The 22,535-nt window shown below is 32.7% G+C and overlaps 1 protein-coding gene across 1 annotated transcript in view; it reads right to left on the reverse strand.

The window, feature by feature from the left end:
* Positions 1-938: 938 nt before the first annotated feature.
* LOC137648144 (uncharacterized) overlaps positions 939-22,535 on the reverse strand; it is an 874,425-nt gene continuing 852,828 nt past the window's right edge. Inside the window, exons 8-9 of the mRNA XM_068381093.1 lie at positions 15,075-15,318; positions 939-1,102 (exon numbers count right to left, since the gene is read on the reverse strand). Coding sequence (XP_068237194.1) covers positions 939-1,102; positions 15,075-15,318 — 408 coding nt within the window. The remainder of the gene's footprint in view (positions 1,103-15,074; positions 15,319-22,535) is intronic.

Raw genomic sequence — 22,535 nt, forward strand, 5'->3', positions numbered from 1 at the left:
AGCTTGCTTACCAAGTTCTAGGTTTCTCCCATATGAAAATTGTGCTTATGTCGAAAAATTCAAATTTTTGAGTAAAAGCAATGCTCAATGGAGTGAGAGTGTACTTCATCAATTTTGAAAATTAGAACCCTTACGCCGAGGATTTAATAGTGTGTAGTCTGCCCAATGTTATACAGGTAACTTTATGGAATCTTAGAAGGGAACTGTTTTTTTTTTTTTTTTTTTTTCGCCCATTGTTTTACAGGTAACTAGATGGAATCTTAGAAGGGAACTTTTTTTTTTTTCTTTTTTTTTTTTTAGGCTACTGTAAAGAGGAGATAATCTGAACCTTTCATACCATAGCCATAGGACGAGTCTAGTCCATAGCCTTCATCTTTTTGCGTGTAACTTGAAAATTTACCTGCTCAACGCTTCCACAGATGAGTTCGGACTCGCTGTAATTCAGCCTCCACTGAAGAATCGGTTCCCGAATCTGGTGTCTTTCCAAATGGGAGAGGCTTGTGCAAAATAAAGACCTAGTTATCATGGTAGCAACCTGTAAGGTAATGGCTACTCTAACTGTTACGCCTTTACAAAGAGCTGTAAATTAGAAATTCTTGAATCAGATTTGAGAAAATGGCCCTGTATTCTCGAAAGATTACTCGTAACTGCAACAAGTTATCATCAAGGCATCAGTCCCTATACTTGCTTACACTTAGACTGCCCTTCTGCAATTCTATCATCAAGAAGCATGGCAGCGAATTTGAATGGAACACCAAATTCCATTCCGATCAATGTAAAACGCTATTCCTGTTGCAGACAAGAAGTTAAAGTGTTTTAAGGAGTCGCTTGAGGGATGTCCTTCGTTTCATTAAATTGTAATCCTTACCTACAGGTCTTCGGCAACATTTAGATAAGTACATATTCTTAACTCTTCATCATCCTTGGCAGTGGGAAACTTAAGTGTGAGCTGGCTTCCTCATGTGGTCAAGAATTTGTGTTGTAAAAGTGTGAGAGGGTAGGCGTTTAATTCTGACGTTAATATGGAAGTTGGTGGTGTAGTTAATCGGTTGAACTGCAATGTTTATGGCTAGTTCAGGGGCCAATTTTGAGATAATTATTGCTGAGGGGTAGTTAATCGGTTAAACTGCAATGTTTATGGCTAGTTCAGGGGCCAATTTTGAGATAATTATTGCTGTGGTGTAGTTAATCGATTGCACTACAATGTTTATGGCTAGTTTAGGGGCCAACTTTGAGACAGATTTAAAGAAAATTATTGCTGTGGTGTAGTTAATCGGTTGCACTACAATGTTTATGGCTAGTTTAGGGGCCAACTTTGAGACAGATTTAAAGAAAATTATTGCTGTGGTGTAGTTACTCGGTTGCACTACAATGTTTATGGCTAGTTTAGGGGCCAACTTTGAGACAGATTTAAGGAAAATTATTGCTGTGGTGTAGTTACTCGGTTGCACTACAATGTTTATGGCTAGTTTAGGGGCCAACTTTGAGACAGATTTAAAGAAAATTATTGCTGTGGTGTAGTTAATCGGTTGCACTACAATGTTTATGGCTAGTTTAGGGGCCAACTTTGAGACAGATTTAAAGAAAATTATTGCTGTGGTGTAGTTAATCGGTTGCACTACAATGTTTATGGCTAGTTTAGGGGCCAACTTTGAGACAGATTTAAGGAAAATTATTGCTGTGGTGTAGTTACTCGGTTGCACTACAATGTTTATGGCTAGTTTAGGGGCCAACTTTGAGACAGATTTAAAGAAAATTATTGCTGTGGTGTAGTTAATCGGTTGCACTACAATGTTTATGGCTAGTTTAGGGGCCAACTTTGAGACAGATTTAAGGAAAATTATTGCTGTGGTGTAGTTACTCGGTTGCACTACAATGTTTATGGCTAGTTTAGGGGCCAACTTTGAGACAGATTTAAAGAAAATTATTGCTGTGGTGTAGTTAATCGGTTGCACTACAATGTTTATGGCTAGTTTAGGGGCCAACTTTGAGACAGATTTAAAGAAAATTATTGCTGTGGTGTAGTTAATCGGTTGCACTACAATGTTTATGGCTAGTTTAGGGGCCAACTTTGAGACAGATTTAAGGAAAATTATTGCTGTGGTGTAGTTACTCGGTTGCACTACAATGTTTATGGCTAGTTTAGGGGCCAACTTTGAGACAGATTTAAAGAAAATTATTGCTGTGGTGTAGTTAATCGGTTGCACTACAATGTTTATGGCTAGTTTAGGGGCCAACTTTGAGACAGATTTAAAGAAAATTATTGCTGTGGTGTAGTTAATCGGTTGCACTACAATGTTTATGGCTAGTTTAGGGGCCAACTTTGAGACAGATTTAAGGAAAATTATTGCTGTGGTGTAGTTACTCGGTTGCACTACAATGTTTATGGCTAGTTTAGGGGCCAACTTTGAGACAGATTTAAAGAAAATTATTGCTGTGGTGTAGTTACTCGGTTGCACTACAATGTTTATGGCTAGTTTAGGGGCCAACTTTGAGACAGATTTAAAGAAAATTATTGCTGTGGTGTAGTTAATCGGTTGCACTACAATGTTTATGGCTAGTTCAGGGGCCAACTTTGAGACAGATTTAAAGAAAATTATTGCTGTGGTGTAGTTACTCGGTTGCACTACAATGTTTATGGCTAGTTTAGGGGCCAACTTTGAGACAGATTTAAGGAAAATTATTGCTGTGGTGTAGTTACTCGGTTGCACTACAATGTTTATGGCTAGTTTAGGGGCCAACTTTGAGACAGATTTAAGGAAAATTATTGCTGTGGTGTAGTTAATCGGTTGCACTACAATGTTTATGGCTAGTTCAGGGGCCAACTTTGAGACAGATTTAAAGAAAATTATTGCTGTGGTGTAGTTACTCGGTTGCACTACAATGTTTATGGCTAGTTTAGGGGCCAACTTTGAGACAGATTTAAGGAAAATTATTGCTGTGGTGTAGTTAATCGGTTGCACTACAATGTTTATGGCTAGTTCAGGGGCCAACTTTGAGACAGATTTAAAGAAAATTATTGCTCTATCTACTTTAAGACAATTAGGGGTGATGGTTAGGATTTTAAGCTTCGAGGGGGGGGAGCTATATTGGCTATTTTTTCACTCATTATCTCAAGCTTTATTTAAAGCTCTATTGGTGGTGGAGTTTCTCACCCTATATTCATTTCCTTACAACGTTTATATTCATTACTATTATTATTATTATTATTATTATTATTATTATTATTATTATCATTATTATTACTATTATTACTAGCTAAGCTACAACCCTAGTTGGAAAATCATGGAAAAATAGCCCATTGAGAGAAGGAATCAAGGAAATGAATAGAGTATAAGAGGAGTAATGAACAATTAAGATTAAATATTTTAAGAACGGTAACAACATTAAAATGTATCTTTCATACTCAAACTTTAAAAAACAAGTGTACCCTCAAGCAAGAGAACTCTACCCCAAGATTAGGGAACAATGGTTTGATTTTTAATGAACAATTAAAATGAAATATTTTTAGATCAGTAACAACATTAAAATGTATCTTTCATACTCAAACTTTAAAAAACAAGTGTAACCTCAAGCAAGAGAACTCTACCTCAAGACAGAAGAAGACCATAGGACAGAGGCTATGGCACTACCCAAGATTAGGGAACAATGGTTTAATTTTTAATGAACAATTAAAATGAAATATTTTAAGGACAGTAACAACATAAAAATATATCTTTCATATTTAAATTATAAAAAAAGAAAGTGTGCCCTCAAGCAAGAGAACTCTACCCCAAGACAGAAGAAGACCATAGTACAGAGGCTATGGCACTACCCAAGATGAATAATAGTTTGATTTTCAACTGTCCTTCTACTAGAAGAGCTGCTTACCGTAGCTAACCTTACCTAGAGGAAAGTAGCCACTGAATAAATACAGTGCAGTAGCTAACCCATCGAGCCAATAAGAATAGTTTGGTAATCTCAGTAGTGTCAGGTGTATGAGGACAAGAGGAGAATGTGGAAAGAACAGGCCAAAATATTCGGTGCATGCGTAGGCAAAGGAAAAATGAGGCGTATCTAGAGAGAGGGATACAATATAATACTGTCTTGCCAGTTAAAAGGCCCCATAACACTTTAGCGGTAGTATGTCAACGGGTGGCTGGTGCCATGGTCAACCTACAACCTAGTTTATTTAGCGTTTGTAGGCATTAGGTCTAGACATCTATATAGTGTTTTGAATGTTTCTCTTGTGTTAAGTCTCTCTATTTTCTTATAGTATTTAGCGTCAGCCAGTGGATATTAACAATGTTTCAATACTTCACTTGCTACTGACTAATGTGACGTGGTGAGAGAAGGTTGTGAACTCAAAGGCAAGTTGAAAACAACTGGGTTAGTTTATTAAAGAACACTCTCCTTTATATACAAAATCTCAAAGCAACAACAATTTTCATGTTCAAATATTGACACTGTTACAGAGGAGAAAAGCAGACATGATTTTTCTGGTTCTTTTTAGTGCGAGGGAAGAGCGAAGATACAAGCATAATATATACAAAATGAATTATGTACGATCGTGTGACACACGGTTGGTACAATATACAAAACCTCAAGGCAACAGGAAATTACATGTTCGAGAAACAGACAATGTTACATAGGAGAAACGCAGACATGTTTATTCTGGTTCTTTTTAGTGCGAGGGAAGAGCGAAGATACAAGCATAATATTATACAAAATGAATTATGTACGATCGTGTGACACACGGTTGGTACATGCTCCTTTATATACAAAATCTCAAGCAACAAGAATTTTTATGTTCAAAAGTCGACACTGTTACTGATGAGAAAACAGACATGATTTTTCAGGTTCTTTTTAGTGCGAGGGAAGAGCGAAGATACAAGCATAATATATACAAAATGAATTATGTACGATCGTGTGACACACGGTTGGTACAATATACAAAACCTCAAGGCAACAGGAAATTACATGTTCGAGAAACAGACAATGTTACATAGGAGAAACGCAGACATGTTTATTCTGGTTCTTTTTAGTGCGAGGGAAGAGCGAAGATACAAGCATAATATATACAAAATGAATTATGTACGATCGTGTGACACACGGTTGGTACACTAATGATATTTCGGGGTTCAACATGGGACAACTCTTTCCATGACTGATGATATCTTCTTGTTTGCAACTCAAAATTTACTAAGTTACTTGGAAGTTCAAACATAATTCAAGTGTCTAACTTACTACTGTTGAAAAGAATAGGATCTTAATTTATTTCATCTAATCATTAAATCTAGAGTAGTTTATGACCTTGCCATTGAACAAATAAAAGGCAGTAGGACATCATAATCCATCCATCCATATACCAAAGGCACTTCCCCCAATTTTGGGGGGTAGCCGACATCAACAAAGAAACAAAACAAAAACAAAAAAGGGGACCTCTACTCTCTACGTTCCTCCAGCCTAACCAGGGACTCAGCCGAGTTCAGCTGGTACTGCTAGGGTGCCACAGGCCAACCTCCCACATTTTCCACCACAGATGAAGCTTCATACTGCTGAATCCCCTACTGATGCTACCTCCGCGGTCAGACATAATACCTTTAAATAATAGCAACTTATATCGCTCGCTTGCTACAACAACGTCATAACTCAAAAAAAAAAAAAAAATTGGGAGTTATCCATATAGACATATTCATCTTCAAATGCTGAATTTTTGGGCAAAAGTGTCATAATTGTAGCTACAAAAATTGATAGCTAGAGGCGCCAAATGTCCTAACGACATCCATTAATATGAGAGTGTTTTAATTGATTAAAATGGCTCTCCTGAAAAATAGATATTTTTGAGTTATGACGACGTTGTCGCAAACGAACGATACTCTCTTAATTTGTCACTATATTTTTACGTATGCAGGCAAAGGAATATTCCTTATTCAACGAATGCAAAAGTTATAATGATGAACGCAATTTAAAATTATGCTTTATCGTAAAAACTGATTTGTTACCTTCATTTATGATGCACGAATGACATTACGACCTCATCTTTAACGGGAAATCTAGGTTATAAAATATGAGCACTTATCGCACAAAGAAAAAGGTTTGGGAATTTGAAATGAAATGCATTAACTGAAAAGTCAAGAATTTATGGACAAAGTCGGCGAAGACTTTGAGAGTTGAAGCAATTATGATAATAAGATGTACTTGATAAAAACATGTAGGATCTTAGGAGGTATAATGAGAGAGAGAGAGAGAGAGAGAGAGAGAGAGAGAGAGAGAGAGAGAGAGAGAGAGAGAGAGAGAGAGAGCAACTCATATTTGATGCCGTAAGAATTAAACTTTTGTGTTATGGCCTATTTTTACTTGCTCAAATAAAAAATATCAACGACATAATTTATTCATGGAAATTATTTCCTGTATTAGGCGTTGGTTTATTTCACATAAATGCAAATTTCTCAGTTCGTATTCCACTTTCCATGCTGCTTCATATCACAGTTCGTCTCTCATCAAAATAGTTATTGTTTCATAGGCTGTGTTTGTGGAGGGTGGTCTTCTGGGTAAATCAAAACTACATAAAAATAGTGAGAAAATTCTGAGTGAGAAAGGAGGCATGAAGACCCCATTTCTCCTAAATTATTAACAGCATTCCTAGAAGAAGCTTTTAAGAATTTAGATTGGGAGAATGTGTGAATTAACATTAATAGGAAATATCTTAACATAGTTCTGTTTATTGAATCATGTGAGGAATTGCAAAAGATGATAGAAGATTTGAATAGAGAAAGTAGAAATTTAGGACTGAAAATGAATAGAGTAAAACTAAAACAATGTTCAATGAACATACAAAGACACAACAAATAAGGGTTATGGACGAAACTCTAGAGATTGTTAATGAATATACATACTTAAGACAGACAGTAAATGTTTTCCCAGGAAATGAGACCTAAATTGAAAGAAGACCAAGCATGGGATGGAGAGATTTTATAAATAAAATGGCATTATGAAAATGAAAATATGACTTACACTAAAAAAAAAAAAAAAGTATTTAATCTTATGGTCCTACCATTATTAACTTATGCATCAGATACCTGGAGCCTTGCTAAAGCCTTAAACCAAAAGCTAGTTGTAACACAAAGAACTATTGAAAGAATAATGATGGATAATTTTGGAGCTAAGAAATCTGGTGTCTTTATAAAAAACAATGGAAAAATACCATTTGGGTCTACACCTCCATAAGCATCAAGGTCCATCAACAGAGCTTTAATCTCATGATATCGAAAAGCTAAACTAGTTAGTTTAGCCTCAGGAAAACAGGAATGAAGAAGTTCAAGTTTTTCATTACTCTGTTTACTGTAAAACCATCAGCCAAAAGGCTTGCCTTTTCCTTTGGACAATGGGTGACTGAGCCATCTGGTTTAAGTTAAGGAGGAACTGTGGCATCTACACCAAAGAATGCAGATTTAATGGTAGACCACCATTTATGTTCCTGAGTTGTACCAGAAAGAGTTTCTTTAATGGTTAAATAGTACTCCTTTTCAGTTGAGGCATAAACTCTCGGAGCAAAAGCTCAAAGCTGAGTATAGTTGTTCCGGGTCAAATCTGATCTGTTACCCTTCCAAAGGTGATAGGCCTCCTGCTTCTCCAAAAAAGCACGTCTACAATCATCATTGAACCACGGTCTGTCCTACACTTGGTACCTTAGCACACGAGAAGGGATACGCCTATCAATTATGTTGACTAGATTCTCATTCAAAGGGACAACAGGATCTCAACTACTATATAATTGTGACCAATTCAAGCACAAAAGATCATGCAAAATCCCATTCCAGTCTGCTTGGGATTTCATATAAATTTTACAAGAGTATGATATATCAGGGACAGGCTGCTCAGTCTTCACTACTAATGAAATCAAGGCATGATCAGATGTCCCGACTGGAGAACCAACCTTACTAGTTATAACGCCAGGGGAGTCAGTGTATACGAGGTCCAAGCAATTAGCAGGCCTGTGAGTAGCTTCATTTATGATTTGCTCACAGCCTGATTCAGAGGCAAAGTCTAAAGCTCTGAAGCCATGGCGATCAGTAGGAGAGATAGAACTTAACCACTCCCTATGGTGAGCATTAAAATCACCAACAAAGACAAAAGAAGCCTTTCTATCATCTTCTTGTATCCTAGCCATAATGGTAAGAAGACAATCAAAAATAGAATCATCCATGTCTGGATTCCGGTAGATCGAACACAAATAAAACTTGTTATGCCTGCCACAAACTTTTATTACCTGAATCTCATGACATCCAAATTGATAGCAGGACTTATGAGAAGCAGGGTACTTGGTCCTAATATAGACCGCCATTCCCCTCGCCCTAGGGATGGCATCACGTTTTAACATTATTGGCTTCTTAAAACCAGTTATAAGGGAGCTCAGATGAGTGTCTCATATTAGAAAAGCAAAGTTTATGTTGATCAGGCTGACATGAGTCTTTTTACTGTTTATATATGACATATATCTGAGGCCTTTGTTCGGCTGATGATGATGACGATGAATATATATACAAAGGGATAAGCTGGATCTCGTCTACTGGTTTGCATTCATGGGTTGTATATCTATTGACTTGAAAACTTCTATATCCTTCTAGGTCAGGGGGCTTAGAAGCTTAGGGGCAGTAAAAGCAGCGTCAAAGTTGCCAACAATCATGTATCAGGCGAATACCAATGCATGAAGATGGCGACTCTCTCTAACTCCACCCACCTCCGTCCTTGAAGCAATAAAAAAAGATAAAACTAACTCATAGGGTTTTCAAGAACATTTTAAACACGTGGAAAATATAAGAATTGCATTATTTCTCAAAAACCTGACGCAATACCTTGTATGAACATGAAAAAAATTACAGAAGCCCTCATTTATACCTCGTATGGTTCGTACAGCGCACTTAAAGGAGATTGCATAAAACTTCGTGAAATAAAAAGGTAATTTTTGAAAATAATGTAAATTTACATATACTGACTTGAATGATAAATACAGTTAAATAAACAATGATAGTCTTATGCAATTTGCATACAATTACTTATACCTACATGAGAGGAACTCATTATACGAGCTGGTTATTCAAATCTTGAATACACAAATGAAATACGTGAATAGAATATTTATTCTACACTAGACCAGCTTTGTAAGAATATATATATATATATATATATATATATATATATATATATATATACATATATAAATTTATAATAAATATATATACATTTATATGTATATATATAATTATATATATAGATATATAAATTTATAATATATATATATATATATATATATTGTATATATATAAATATATATATGCAGTATATATATAAATATTATTTATACATATACATGTACAGGTATATATATATATGGATATATATATATATAAATATATAAATATATATATATATATATATATATATATATATACACACACATACATACATAATTATGTACACTTCTTGAGTTAAAAGAGGGCCATATATTTTGTTTCTGGTGTTTTTTTCTAAAATCCAAACCTATCACAACTGGAGATAAACACAGGATAGTGCTTATGAGAAATCAGTTATAGTAGGTTTCTGTGATTGACAAAGGTATCGTTGATTTGCAAAACAAAACAATATATTATGCAGAAGATTGTACTAATGAATTTCTTTCAAATATAGATTCAAGTAGTATTATCCTAACGATAAATCTAAAATCAATCAATGATTGCTATCAATGTGGTATGAAGGTGAACCTAGTTTCTCGTGGTCACAGTGCATTCAGTGATGATGGCACTTTGACGACGCTCAACGTTACCTTAGATGTGTTTTTACTGTATTATATCAAGGTGTCAGCAAATTTTGTATTGATCACGTGGTGTTCCATATTACACAATGGATTATTTCTATGCACTATGAATAAACTTTTATATGCTGACATTACGGAAAATCTGTTCCTCTCTCTGGAAGCAAGCAGCTTTCCATGATATGACCAGCTGTGACCAAGTTGTGAAATGATCTTCCTAATCGGGTGGTTGAATCAGTAGAACTTCAAAAGTTCAAAGTTGGAGCAAATGCTTTTTTGTTGACCAGGCGGACATGAGTCTTTTTATAGTTTATTTATGACATATTTGTTTTTGATGTTGTTAATAGTTTATATATGACATGTCTGTTTTGACGTTGTTACTTATTTTAGAATGATTTATTGTTAATTTGTTCTCCATTTATTTATTTCCTTATTTCCTTTCCTCACTGGGCTAATTTTCCATGTTGGAGCCCCTGGGCTTATAGCATCTTGCTTTTCCAACTAGGGTTGTAGCTTGGATAGCAATAATAATAATAATAATCTGTATTTTCAGAGATGATTGCTGGCGTTTTTTTAAACCCATCAGTGGTATTTGCAGAATAATTTCCCCCATTGACAGAAGATATGACGCATGACTATTTTCCAAGAGATCTATCGTTGGCAATGAACTTCGACTGCAACCTTTTCCACCAGTTACACTGTACAATTCCAAGAGCGTTAAATTCCCTCTATTGCAAAACTATGGTATTTTGGGATTGTGCCAAATAAACACCGATAATGACAAAATCTGTTGTTGACCCTTTTACCCCCAAAGGACGTACTGGTACGTTTCACAAAAGCCATTCCTTTACCACCCATGGACATACCGGTACGTCCTTGCAAAAAAATGCTATAAATTTTTTTTTTCATATTTTTTATTTTTTTTTAAAATTCAGGCATTTTCCAAGAGAATGAGACCAACCTGACCTCTCTATGACAAAAATTAAGGCTGTTAGAGCAATTTAAAAAAAATATACTGCTAAATGTGCTGGGAAAAAAATAACCCCCTGGGGATTAAGGGTTGGAAATTTTCAAATAGCCTGAGGGTAAAAGGGTTAATCGCTTCTTCCTTTACTCTGATGATCTTCCAATTCCTCAAAGAATCAAGGCTATTACTTTTCTTGGTTTTGAAAACAGACCTATTTTCCCCCTTTCTTTATGTCGTCTTTAGGGTTGTACAAGATAATTGATTAATTGGTTATCAGTTATCTGCTGCACAAGATAAATAGACTTGATTGTCCTTTCCACTGGTCCCGTCTTTTATGAACACAAAGTTAGATATAAACTAAAACCAAAAGATCAAATGGAGAGATTTCGTATGGTTAGTCAAGTTTTTCGGATTTTAGAAGGGAAACAAGTAATGATTAAAGACACCCTCGATATTTTTGACAGGTGGCTACACTCACACTTGGTAATCATCTAAATTATCCTAGGAATTGCTTGAATACAGTCATCTCTAGAGAGAAGAGGATGAAAGGAATATAGAAAGGAAAAAACCTAATTACAAGATCTCGGGATCCTTTTGTGAGCAGCAAGATGTGAATAATGATCCATTCGAGTCCACTGAGGAAAGGACAACTTATTCAGGAGAGAGATCATTGAAAAGAGACGGCCTTCGTCTCAAGACAACATGAGCTGTTATCTCTTAATCCTTCAAGAGATAGAAGCTGGAGAGGTTGCATTTTCCTTTGTCAGAATTTCAAGAAGAGGGATTCCTACTAATTAGAGTAAACACTGGTAAGATTTGCCCTAATTCTAAGCTCATCTTGTATATCGCCATAACACCTTTCAATTTTTGCTTGTCTGTGTTTATCATTAAGCAAAAGCTAAACAATAATAACTACTGAATACAATTGGGGAGGATGCGTGAATATTTAGAAATGGAAAAGTAACGGTGGGCATTATGAAAAGATAACATTTGGCGTTGTTTCGGGATAATTAGGTAATCTATTTTATAATACAAGTGGTATATTTAAACTGTCCATGAATGTGCATATACTAAGTAAGGGGGGATATAACCCGGACTTTTTTTTTTCTTTTTTTAAAGAAAATTTACTTCTCTATGTTTTACTTCAAAAAAGAATAAATTATGTAACCCATTCTTCATAAAGAGATATTTAAAAGCAATTGCTCGAATAGAAGGTTAGAGTAGGGACTTGTTGTACTTTATATATATATATATATATATATATATATATATATATATATATATATATATATATATATATATATATATACTGTATATATATATATACATATATATATATATATTATATATATATATATATATATATATATATATATATATATATATATATATATATTACACATATATATGCATATATAAATGCATGTATATGTATATATGCATATATATATATATATATATATATATATATATATATATTATATATATATGCATATATATATGCATATATATATATATATATATATATATATATATATATATATATATATTATATATATATGCATATATATATATATGTATATATAAATATGCATATATAGATGCATATATATGTATATATGCATATATATATATATATATATATATATATATATGTATATATATATATATATATATATATATGTATATATATATATATATATATATATATATATATATATATATATATATATATATATATATGTGTGTGAGTGTGTGTGTGTGCGTGTGTGTTGGCGTGTGTGTGTAAAATAAATAGCTAATGTCTTTATGGCATCCAAATTCCGAAGTAAAATATATGAGTTTAGTTTAGCAATGCGAGATAGGTACTCCTAGCTACGTGACGAAATAGAAGCAAATAAAAAGAAATGAATAGCAATTTAACAAAATTTATTTTGGAATCACCACGATAGATGGGAAGAAAAGTTTCTAAACAGATTAAAGAAAACTATCATAAAACACCAACAAACCAAACAAACACAAGATTGGATATGACGGGAAGATCCAAGTGAGACAAAATGGATTTAGCAGAATTATTCAAAACAATAAACAAAACTAAAATCAAAAGATATTCTTAAACATAATCAGACTAAAATTGAGGGAAACTTAAGATAGGAAGAAGCATCATGTTAATGGAAATAAGACATTCTGTATGTATGTATATATATATATATGTATGTATGTATATATATATATGTATATATATATATATATATATACACATATATATATATTTGTATATATATATGTATATATATACATATACATATATGTGTATATATATATATATATATATATATATATATATATATATATATATATATATATATATATATATATACATATATATATATATATATATATATATATATATATATATATATATACATATTTAAATATATATATTTATATATATATATAGTTATCTTTTACCATATATATTTATTATTTTTATTCAGCATATTCGAAAATCATGTCTCCTGTGTTATTTCTTGCGCTTACTGAAATTTGCCACCAGCTGATACTCTACATAGAAATCAGCCCAAAACAAGTTCAAGTAGTCTTAGATTTTTTCAATATATCCCTGGATATTCATTAAATGTTTCTCTTTCTTCCTCTGTATTGGATATTGTGCAAACATTTCAATTATATCTTTTAATTATGTTTTAAAATGAATATTGCAATTCTATCACCGATTCTACATAATTCTTCTATGTCACCTGCAGGATTTTTATTAATAAAAAAGACACTATTTTCTGTGTTCCTTTCATGTCCTCTGAAGAACAATATAAGGGCCTCTTTCATCTCTGTATATAAGATTCCCCAGTTCTTCTAATTTCACTAAATCCTATTATCTCCCAACTTGATTGTTTCAGCCTCATCCCTAGACAGGATCCTGACATTGTAGCAGGGGAGGTTCAATTTCCTTAAGTGAATTTTTCTATTACACACACACACACACACACACTATATATATATATATATATATATATATATATATATATATATATATATATATATATAATTTATATATATACATATATATATATATATATATATATATATATATATATATATATATATATGTTTACACACATCCACACACACACACATATATATATGTGTGTGTGTGTGGATGTGTGTAAACATATATATATATATATATATATATATATATATATATATATGTATATATATAAATTATATATATAAATATATATATATATATAATTTATATATATACATATATATATATATATATATATATATATATATATATATATATATATATATATATATATATATATGTTTACACACATCCACACACACACATATATATTTACATATATAAATAATATATATATGTATATATATATATATATATATATATATATATATATATATATCACCATCATCATCATCACGCCGATACTAGTCCACTGCAGAAAAAAGGTCTCAGGTTGTATGTTGGCCAGGGCATCAGCCACCTCTGGTTACGGCTCCTTTTGTTTTTCCCAACACTTAAACCGAATAGTTTGGTGCATTATTTCCATATTCTCCTCTGTCCTCATACACCTAACAACACTGAGATTACTAAACAATTCTTCTTCTCTCAGGGGGTTAACTACTGTATATAATTGTCCAGGGGCTCCTAAGAAAAGGACTCTCCAATCTGGCTACTTTCCTCTTGGTAAGGATAGAAGAGACTCCTTAGCTATGGTAAGCAGCTCTCCTAAGAAAAGGACTCTCCAATCTATCACAAATGTAAAATTTCCTCCATGAAGGCATTTTTCATATTAAGGAATCACTGTTAGGTTAGCTGTCCTTTTTTTACATAGTTCTGAAGCAGAAGGAAAACAATAATTGACTTAGGAACTTAAACTAATTTTTTAATATCACGCGCAAGAAAAATTACCACATGATATTCGGGAACTGGGGGTCGAAAGTAAAAAAAAGAAAAAAAAATGTGCGAACATTTTCTTACCTCTGGCACCAAAACAGTGCATTATATTGAAAAAAAAATGAATAGCTTTCTAGAAACTTAGCAAGATATTTGAGAATAAAATCACCATTTTTTTTTCAAGATGGCAGCCAAACGGGGGCGGTATAGTGTTACAAATTTATGAAGATGATATAACTTATTGCAGCTTTCCCTGATTTTTTCTTTATTCGCCATTTTTTCTTCCACTGTCGACTTACTTAAAAGGTGTCCGAAGTAAGCCAGTGCTTGTCAGAGTCAAGAGCAATAGTCTGTGTGATTTAATGTTTTGCTACAAATGTAGTTTAATACCATATTAGCATACTGATCAACCATGATATACCCAGTATGTCCTTTGTTATTGCAAAGCCAATGGCGAGACTTCTTCATGTTTCTAGGATGTCGTCTGCATTCCTGAACGTACATGTCGGAAAGAGGAAGGCAGCTGTCCCACACAATGACGCCTGTGTTCCTCAGCAGTCGAGCAGCGAAGGCGTTGTATTCATCTATCAACTGCTGGGCGAACCACTCATCCTTAGCCTTCAGCGACATGAACGTACGTACGAAGGTTGATGATTTTCCGGAAAAATAAACGGTAACAGTAATTATTAAAATATCTAAACCAGTGATTCCCAACCTTTTTACTGTCATTTCCCCCCTGCACCCAGTTCAACCATCCAGATTTCCCCCTTCATGGCCCGCCCAGCCCTCATGCCCACTCGCCTGCCTCAGAAATGGGCATGATATTCCAATTCTCCCCTTGAATATCATGTCTGTGAGAACTGATATGATCATATCACAATTGAATGGCTAACAACAAATTGCCGCACTTACTATCTGGACATTTTCCGCTTGTTTTAGTTAGTAAGTAGTGTAATTATTTCTGCCCTGGAAGCTTCAAATTTCCCCCCAGGGGGAAATTTCCCCTAGGTTGGGAACCTCTGATCTAAACTAACTTTTCCTTATTATTGATAACGGGTGTCTTTACAATGGTAAATTGGTTGAATGCATAATAAACGGTAACAGTAATTATTAAATTATCTATACTAACTTTTCCTTATAACGGATGTCTTTACAATGGTAAATTGGTTGAATGCATAATAAACGGTAACAGTAATTATTAAAATATCTATGCTAACTCTTCCTTATTATTGATAACGGATGTCTTTACAATGGTAAATTGGTTGAATGCATAATAAACGGTAACAGTAATTATTAAATTATCTATACTAACTTTTCCTTATAACGGATGTCTTTACAATGGTAAATTGGTTGAATGCATAATAAACGGTAACAATAATTATTAAATTATCTATACTAACTTTTCCTTATAACGGATGTCTTTACAATGGTAAATTGGTTGAATGCATAATAAACGGTAACAGTAATTATTAAATTATCTATACTAACTTTTCCTTATAACGGATGTCTTTACAATGGTAAATTGGTTGAATGCATAATAAACGGTAACAGTAATTATTAAATTATCTATACTAACTTTTCCTTATAACGGATGTCTTTACAATGGTAAATTGGTTGAATGCATAATAAACGGTAACAGTAATTATTAAATTATCTATACTAACTTTTCCTTATAACGGATGTCTTTACAATGGTAAATTGGTTGAATGCATAATAAACGGTAACAGTAATTATTAAATTATCTATACTAACTTCTCGTTTTTATTGATAATGGATGTCTTTACAATGGTAAATTGGTTGAATGCACAATAAACGGTAACAGTAATTATTAAATTATCTATACTAACTTTTCCTTATAATGGATGTCTTTACAATGGTAAATTGGTTGAATGCACAATAAACGGTAACAGTAATTATTAAATTATCTATACTAACTTTTCCTTATAATGGATGTCTTTACAATGGTAAATTGGTTGAATGCATAATAAACGGTAACAGTAATTATTAAATTATCTATACTAACTTTTCCTTATAATGGATGTCTTTACAGTGGTAAATTGGTTGAATGCATAATAAACGGTAACAGTAATTATTAAATTATCTATACTAACTTTTCCTTATAATGGATGTCTTTACAGTGGTAAATTGGTTGAATGCATAATAAACGGTAACAGTAATTATTAAATTATCTATACTAACTTTTCCTTATAATGGATGTCTTTACAGTGGTAAATTGGTTGAATGCATAATAAACGGTAACAGTAATTATTAAATTATCTATACTAACTTTTCCTTATTACTGATAATGGATGTCTTTGCAGTGGTAAATTGGTTGAATGCATAATAAACGGTAACAGTAATTTTTAAATTATCTATACTAACTTTTCCTTATTATTGATAATGGATGTCTTTACAATGGTAAATTGGTTGAATGCATAATAAACGGTAACAGTAATTATTAAATTATCTATACTAACTTTTCCTTATTATTGATAATGGGTGTCTTTACATTGGTAAATTGGTTGAATGCAAAATAAACGGTAACAGTAATTATTAAATTATCTATACTAACTTTTCCTTTATATATGACATGTCTGTTTTGACGTTGTAACTTATTTTAGAATGATTTATAGTTAATTTGTTCTCTTCATTTGTTTATTTCCTTATTTCCTTTCCTCACTGGGCTATTTTTTCCTGTTGGAGCCCCTGGGCTTATAGCATATTGCTTTTCCAAATAGGGTTATAGCTTGGATTGTAATCTAATAATAATTATAATAATTGATGTCTTTACAATGGTAAATTGGTTGAATGCATGCTGATATTTATAGGAATCTTTTTTATGACTGACCATCTGGAAATGAGGCAGTATTATTGAAAAAAAAAATATAACTGCAGGAAATTATGGAAATATCACTAAAGGAAATAAACAAACTTGCTTAGTCTTATCCAATGAAATCGCGCGTACGAAGGGACTAATCTATTTAACCCTTTTACCCCAACCATAAGGTTAAATTTCGAGCACATTTTGCTATATATTTTTATTAAATTGCTCTAACAGGCTTTATTTTTGTCCTAGAGAGGTCAGGTTGGTGTTATTCTTTTGGAAAATGCCTGAAGTTTCTCATAAATTTATCAAAAATATGTAAAAACACGTAATTAACAGTGTTTTGCAAGAACGTACCGGTACGTCCTTTGGGGTGAAAGGGTTAAAATTCATAACTCATAATTTACACAACTGCAAAATTCTCATAAATTTTGATGTAAAACGAATTCGTAATAATTTGTATCAGATATAGAAATCTTAATAAAGTAATTTGCATGCGATTTGAGTGATTAATATATCAAATGAATTTGAACGATTTTAATTTTAAAAAATCTAACATGTGTTCTGTTAGGAAAAGAACAAGTATAAAATGCATTCAGTGAAAATCAGACCGAAAAGGTGTTGAACTTGTTAAGAAATCGGTCCATTTTCATGAAGACTTAGCCGTGAGAGTCCCAATGAATATTTCCCTGCTTTGATTCCCAAATAAGATTTTTCCCTATTTATCATCTACTTTGATGTAGTCTTAAGTCTTATAGTAAAGGAGGAAAGCTAATTAAATGGGAAGCAAAAAAAAAAAAAGGTTGGGAATAACTGACCTAAACAGACTTTGTAGTGCGTTAGAGGAAAACTCAAGGTTTGGTCTTTACAGCAAATTAATTCACCGACGCACTTATCTTACAAATAAAGATAAGTCAAGTTACGTATGAGTAATTGAAGTAAAAGTGGATCCTTCCAGATGAAAGACTAAGCTTATTACCTAAGTAGAGCAAAGTACAGGATATGAATTTTCTAAATGAAAAAAGTGAAAAAATTTGAGAAAAAACAATGATAAAAGTGAAAATAAAAATGTGACGGAGCAGAAAATAAAGGCAAAGATTCAACAGACCCATTGAGGATCAATGTTAGCGATATTATTATTATTATTATTATTAATTGCTAAGCTACAACCCTAGTTGGAAAAGTAGAATGCTATAAGCCCAGGGGCTCCAACAGGGAAAATAGCCCAGTAAGGAAAGGAAACAAAGAAAAATAAAATACTTAAAGACCAGTAACACTAAAAAAAATATCTCCAATATAAACTATGAAAACTTTAACAAAACAAGAGGAAGAGAAATGGGATTGAATAGTGTGCCCAAGTGTACCCTCAAGCAAGAGAACTCTAAGGAGCAAAAGATCCTAGTAGAGTAAACGATAGAGTAGAGGGAAAACTCATAAGTAAAAAGTTAAGCATAATTTGAAAGGAGAAAATCTCAGTGAAAAGAATAACAGCGCAAACTAGGTAAAGCTGAACGATAAGAGCCAAGGTAAAACTATTGGTATAATAGCTAGCATTAAAAAAAGCTTAGTATATTAAGCGAATACTAGCAGTGAACTGATAAGAATGTGATTAACCCTTTAACCCCCAGGCTATTTGGAAATTTCCAACCCTTAACCCCCAGGGATTATTTTTTTTTCAAGCACATTTTGCAGTATACATTTTTTAAATTGCTCTAACAGCCTTAATTTTCGTCATAGAGAGGTCATGTTGGTCTCATTCTCTTGGAAAATAATTATAAAAAATATGAAAAAAAAAAAAAAAAAATTATAGCCTTTTTTTGCAAGGACGTACCGGTACGTCCATGGGGGTAAAGGGATGGGTTTTGTGAAATGTACCAGTACGTCCTTTGGGGGTAAAAGGGCTAGTATTAAAAAAGCTTAGCATACTAAGCGAATACTAGCAGTGAACTGATAAGAAAATGATTAAATGGTAAAAATAATACTGGAGCGCCAATACTTTCTGGTTACGGAAGAAAGAAGTGTGTTAAAAAGCAGCACTAAAAACAGTCATAAAGAGTCGCGTAAAAGGATTATAGTATTATTAATATAAGGGGAATTCACTTAAAACGTTGATGATAATGCTTTGAAGGAATCCTTAACCTTAACCCTTCGTTACTTTGCTGGGGTTTCCAAACATTAGTACTCCCGTGGGGTATTTACTCACCCCAATACAAAAATATTTATAGTGTTACTATTATGTAAAATATAGTCATACTGCTGGTTCAGGATATATCTACAATCCCTGTTGAACAGTTTGAATCGCTTGTAGCTGGTTGACATTAATATAAAATAATACAATAAGATAAATTACAAAACTAAGGAAAAATTACCAATACTTAGATTCAGATCACATTCATTTTGAAAATACGTATAGGATACAGCTTTTGATGTGACCTTTTAATATAATATGCACTTATATCGACAAATTTTCATTTCCCATTGAAAAAAAAAAAGAGTATATAAATCATAGATACATTAGTCTGGTGGCTAGATTGAACACCCCAGAGCGCCAAAGCGACGTCTACCTACCAAGACAACCGACAGACAACTGCGCAACACTACTAGTGAGTAGTGACTCTAGTGAGTCTGTGACACAATCTTAATTAGTCAGGAGAGTACTGGGAAGGAGAAAAAAATTAGTTGCCAACTAGGAATTACGAGCACTTTAGCAAAATTGGGGTGCCAAAACACCCCATGGGAGTATCGAAGGGTTAAAGATTTTAGGGATGAAGGTCAACGTAATGATATAATGTCAAAGTAGGACTAAAAGCAGAAAGTGTGTTTAGCAAAAAAAAAAAAACGTGAATAGTGAAGGATCAAGCGTAATAACAGGATGTCCAAGGATATATCATGGAAGAAAACGTACTGCATGTTAGAGATTATTATTATTATTATTATTATCGTTATTATTATTATTATTATTATTATTACTAGCCAAGCTACAATCCTAGTTGGAAAAGCAAGATGCTATAAGCCCAAGGGCTAAAACAGGGAAAAATAGCCCAGTGAGGAAAGGAAATAAGGAAATGAATAAATGATGAGAATAAATTAAAAATATATCATTCTAAAAACAGTAACAGCGTCAAAACAGATATGTCCTATATAAACTATTAACAACATCAAAAACAAATATGTCATAAATAAACTATAAAAAGACTCATGTCCGCCTGGTCAACAAAAAAGCATTTGCTCCAACTTTGAACTTTTGAAGTTCTACTGATTCAACTACCCAATTAGGAAGATCATTCCACAACTTGGTAACAGCTGGAATAAAACTTCTAGAGTACTGCGTAGTATTGAGCCTCATGATGGAGAAGGCCTGGCTATTAGAATTAACTGCCTGCCTAGTATTACGAACAGGATAGAATTGTCCAGGGAGATCTGAATGTTAAGGATGGTCAGAGTTATGAAAAATCTTATGCAACATGCATAATGAACTAATTGAACGACGGTGCCAGAGATTAATATCTAGTTCAGGAATAAGAAATTTAATAGACCGTAAGTTTCTGTCCAAGAAAAGACTTTACTTTAATTATGGTAAGCAGCTCTTCTAGAAGGACACTACAAAATCAAACCATTATTCTTTTAATCTTGAGTGGTGCCATAGCATCTGTACCATAATTGTCCACTGTCTTCGGACACCATATTCTGTCTTATTTCTCCTCCTCTTGTTTTTGAAATTGTTATAGTTTATATGATTATGAAAGATTTATTTCAATGTTACTATTCTTGAAGTATTTTATTTTACTTGTTCATTACTTATCGTAGTTTATTTAATTACTTATTTCCTTTCCTCACTGGGCTAATTTTCCCTGTTGGTGTCCTGCTTTTCCAACTATGGTTGTAGCTTAGCTAATAATAATAACAATAATGATAAGGAACTGGAGAATTACGACAACGCCAAACATTCTTAAATTCATTTCCATCACCAACAAATAACGTTTCAAACATCTCTGTGTTCATAGTCATGTTCCTGGGTAAAAGAAAGTAAAACAATAAAGAGCAAGCTGTACATAAATATTGTAAACAAACAAATAAATTCTAAGTTAGAATGGGAAAAGGCATAATTAGGCAATCTTCAAAGGAAAACTAGAAATTTCTTGATTAAGTTGTGGCTTTTTAGATTTTATAAAAATTGACTCTGCTATTCTTATTTCATTTTCATATACAGAGGCTCATATGAAAATGAAATAAGAATAGCAGAGTCAATTTTTATAAAATCTAAAAAGCCACAACTTAATCAAGAAATTTCTAGTTTTCCTTTGAAGATTGCCTAATTATGCCTTTTCCCATTCTAACTTAGAATTTATTTGTTTGTTTACAATATTTATGTACAGCTTGCTCTTTATTGTTTTACTTTCTTTTACCCAGGAACATGATTATGAACACAGAGATGTTTGAAACGTTGTTATTTGTTGGTGATGGAAATAAATTTAAGAATGTTTGGCGTTGTCGTAATTCTCCAGTTCCTTATTAAACTGAGGTTCCCTTCCACCCGCTCAGTATCGGACAATAATAATAATAATAATAATAATAATAATAATAATAATAATAATAACACCAGGGTGATGGTATTTGATCTAAATTTGAGAGTAACTATAAAAGATCCAGTACAGGCTAATTTTAAAAGATCCAGTACAGGGTAATTTTAAAAGATCCAGTGCAGGCTAATTTTAAAAGATCCAGTACAGGGTAATTTCTAAAGATCCAGTGCAGGCTAATTTTAAAAGATCCAGTACAGGCTAATTTTAAAAGATCCAGTGCAGGCTAATTTTAAAAGATCCAGTGCAGGCTAATTTTAAAAGATCCAGTACAGGCTAATTTTAAAAGATCCAGTCCAGGCTAATTTTAAAAGATCCAGTCCAGGCTAATTTTAAAAGATCCAGTGCAGGCTAATTTTAAAACATCCAGTACAGGCTAATTTTAAAAGATCCAGTGCAGGCTAATTTTAAAAGATCCAGTGCAGGCTAAT

The sequence above is a fragment of the Palaemon carinicauda genome, chromosome 1 (assembly GCF_036898095.1).
Source record: "Palaemon carinicauda isolate YSFRI2023 chromosome 1, ASM3689809v2, whole genome shotgun sequence".
NCBI lineage: Eukaryota > Metazoa > Arthropoda > Malacostraca > Decapoda > Palaemonidae > Palaemon > Palaemon carinicauda.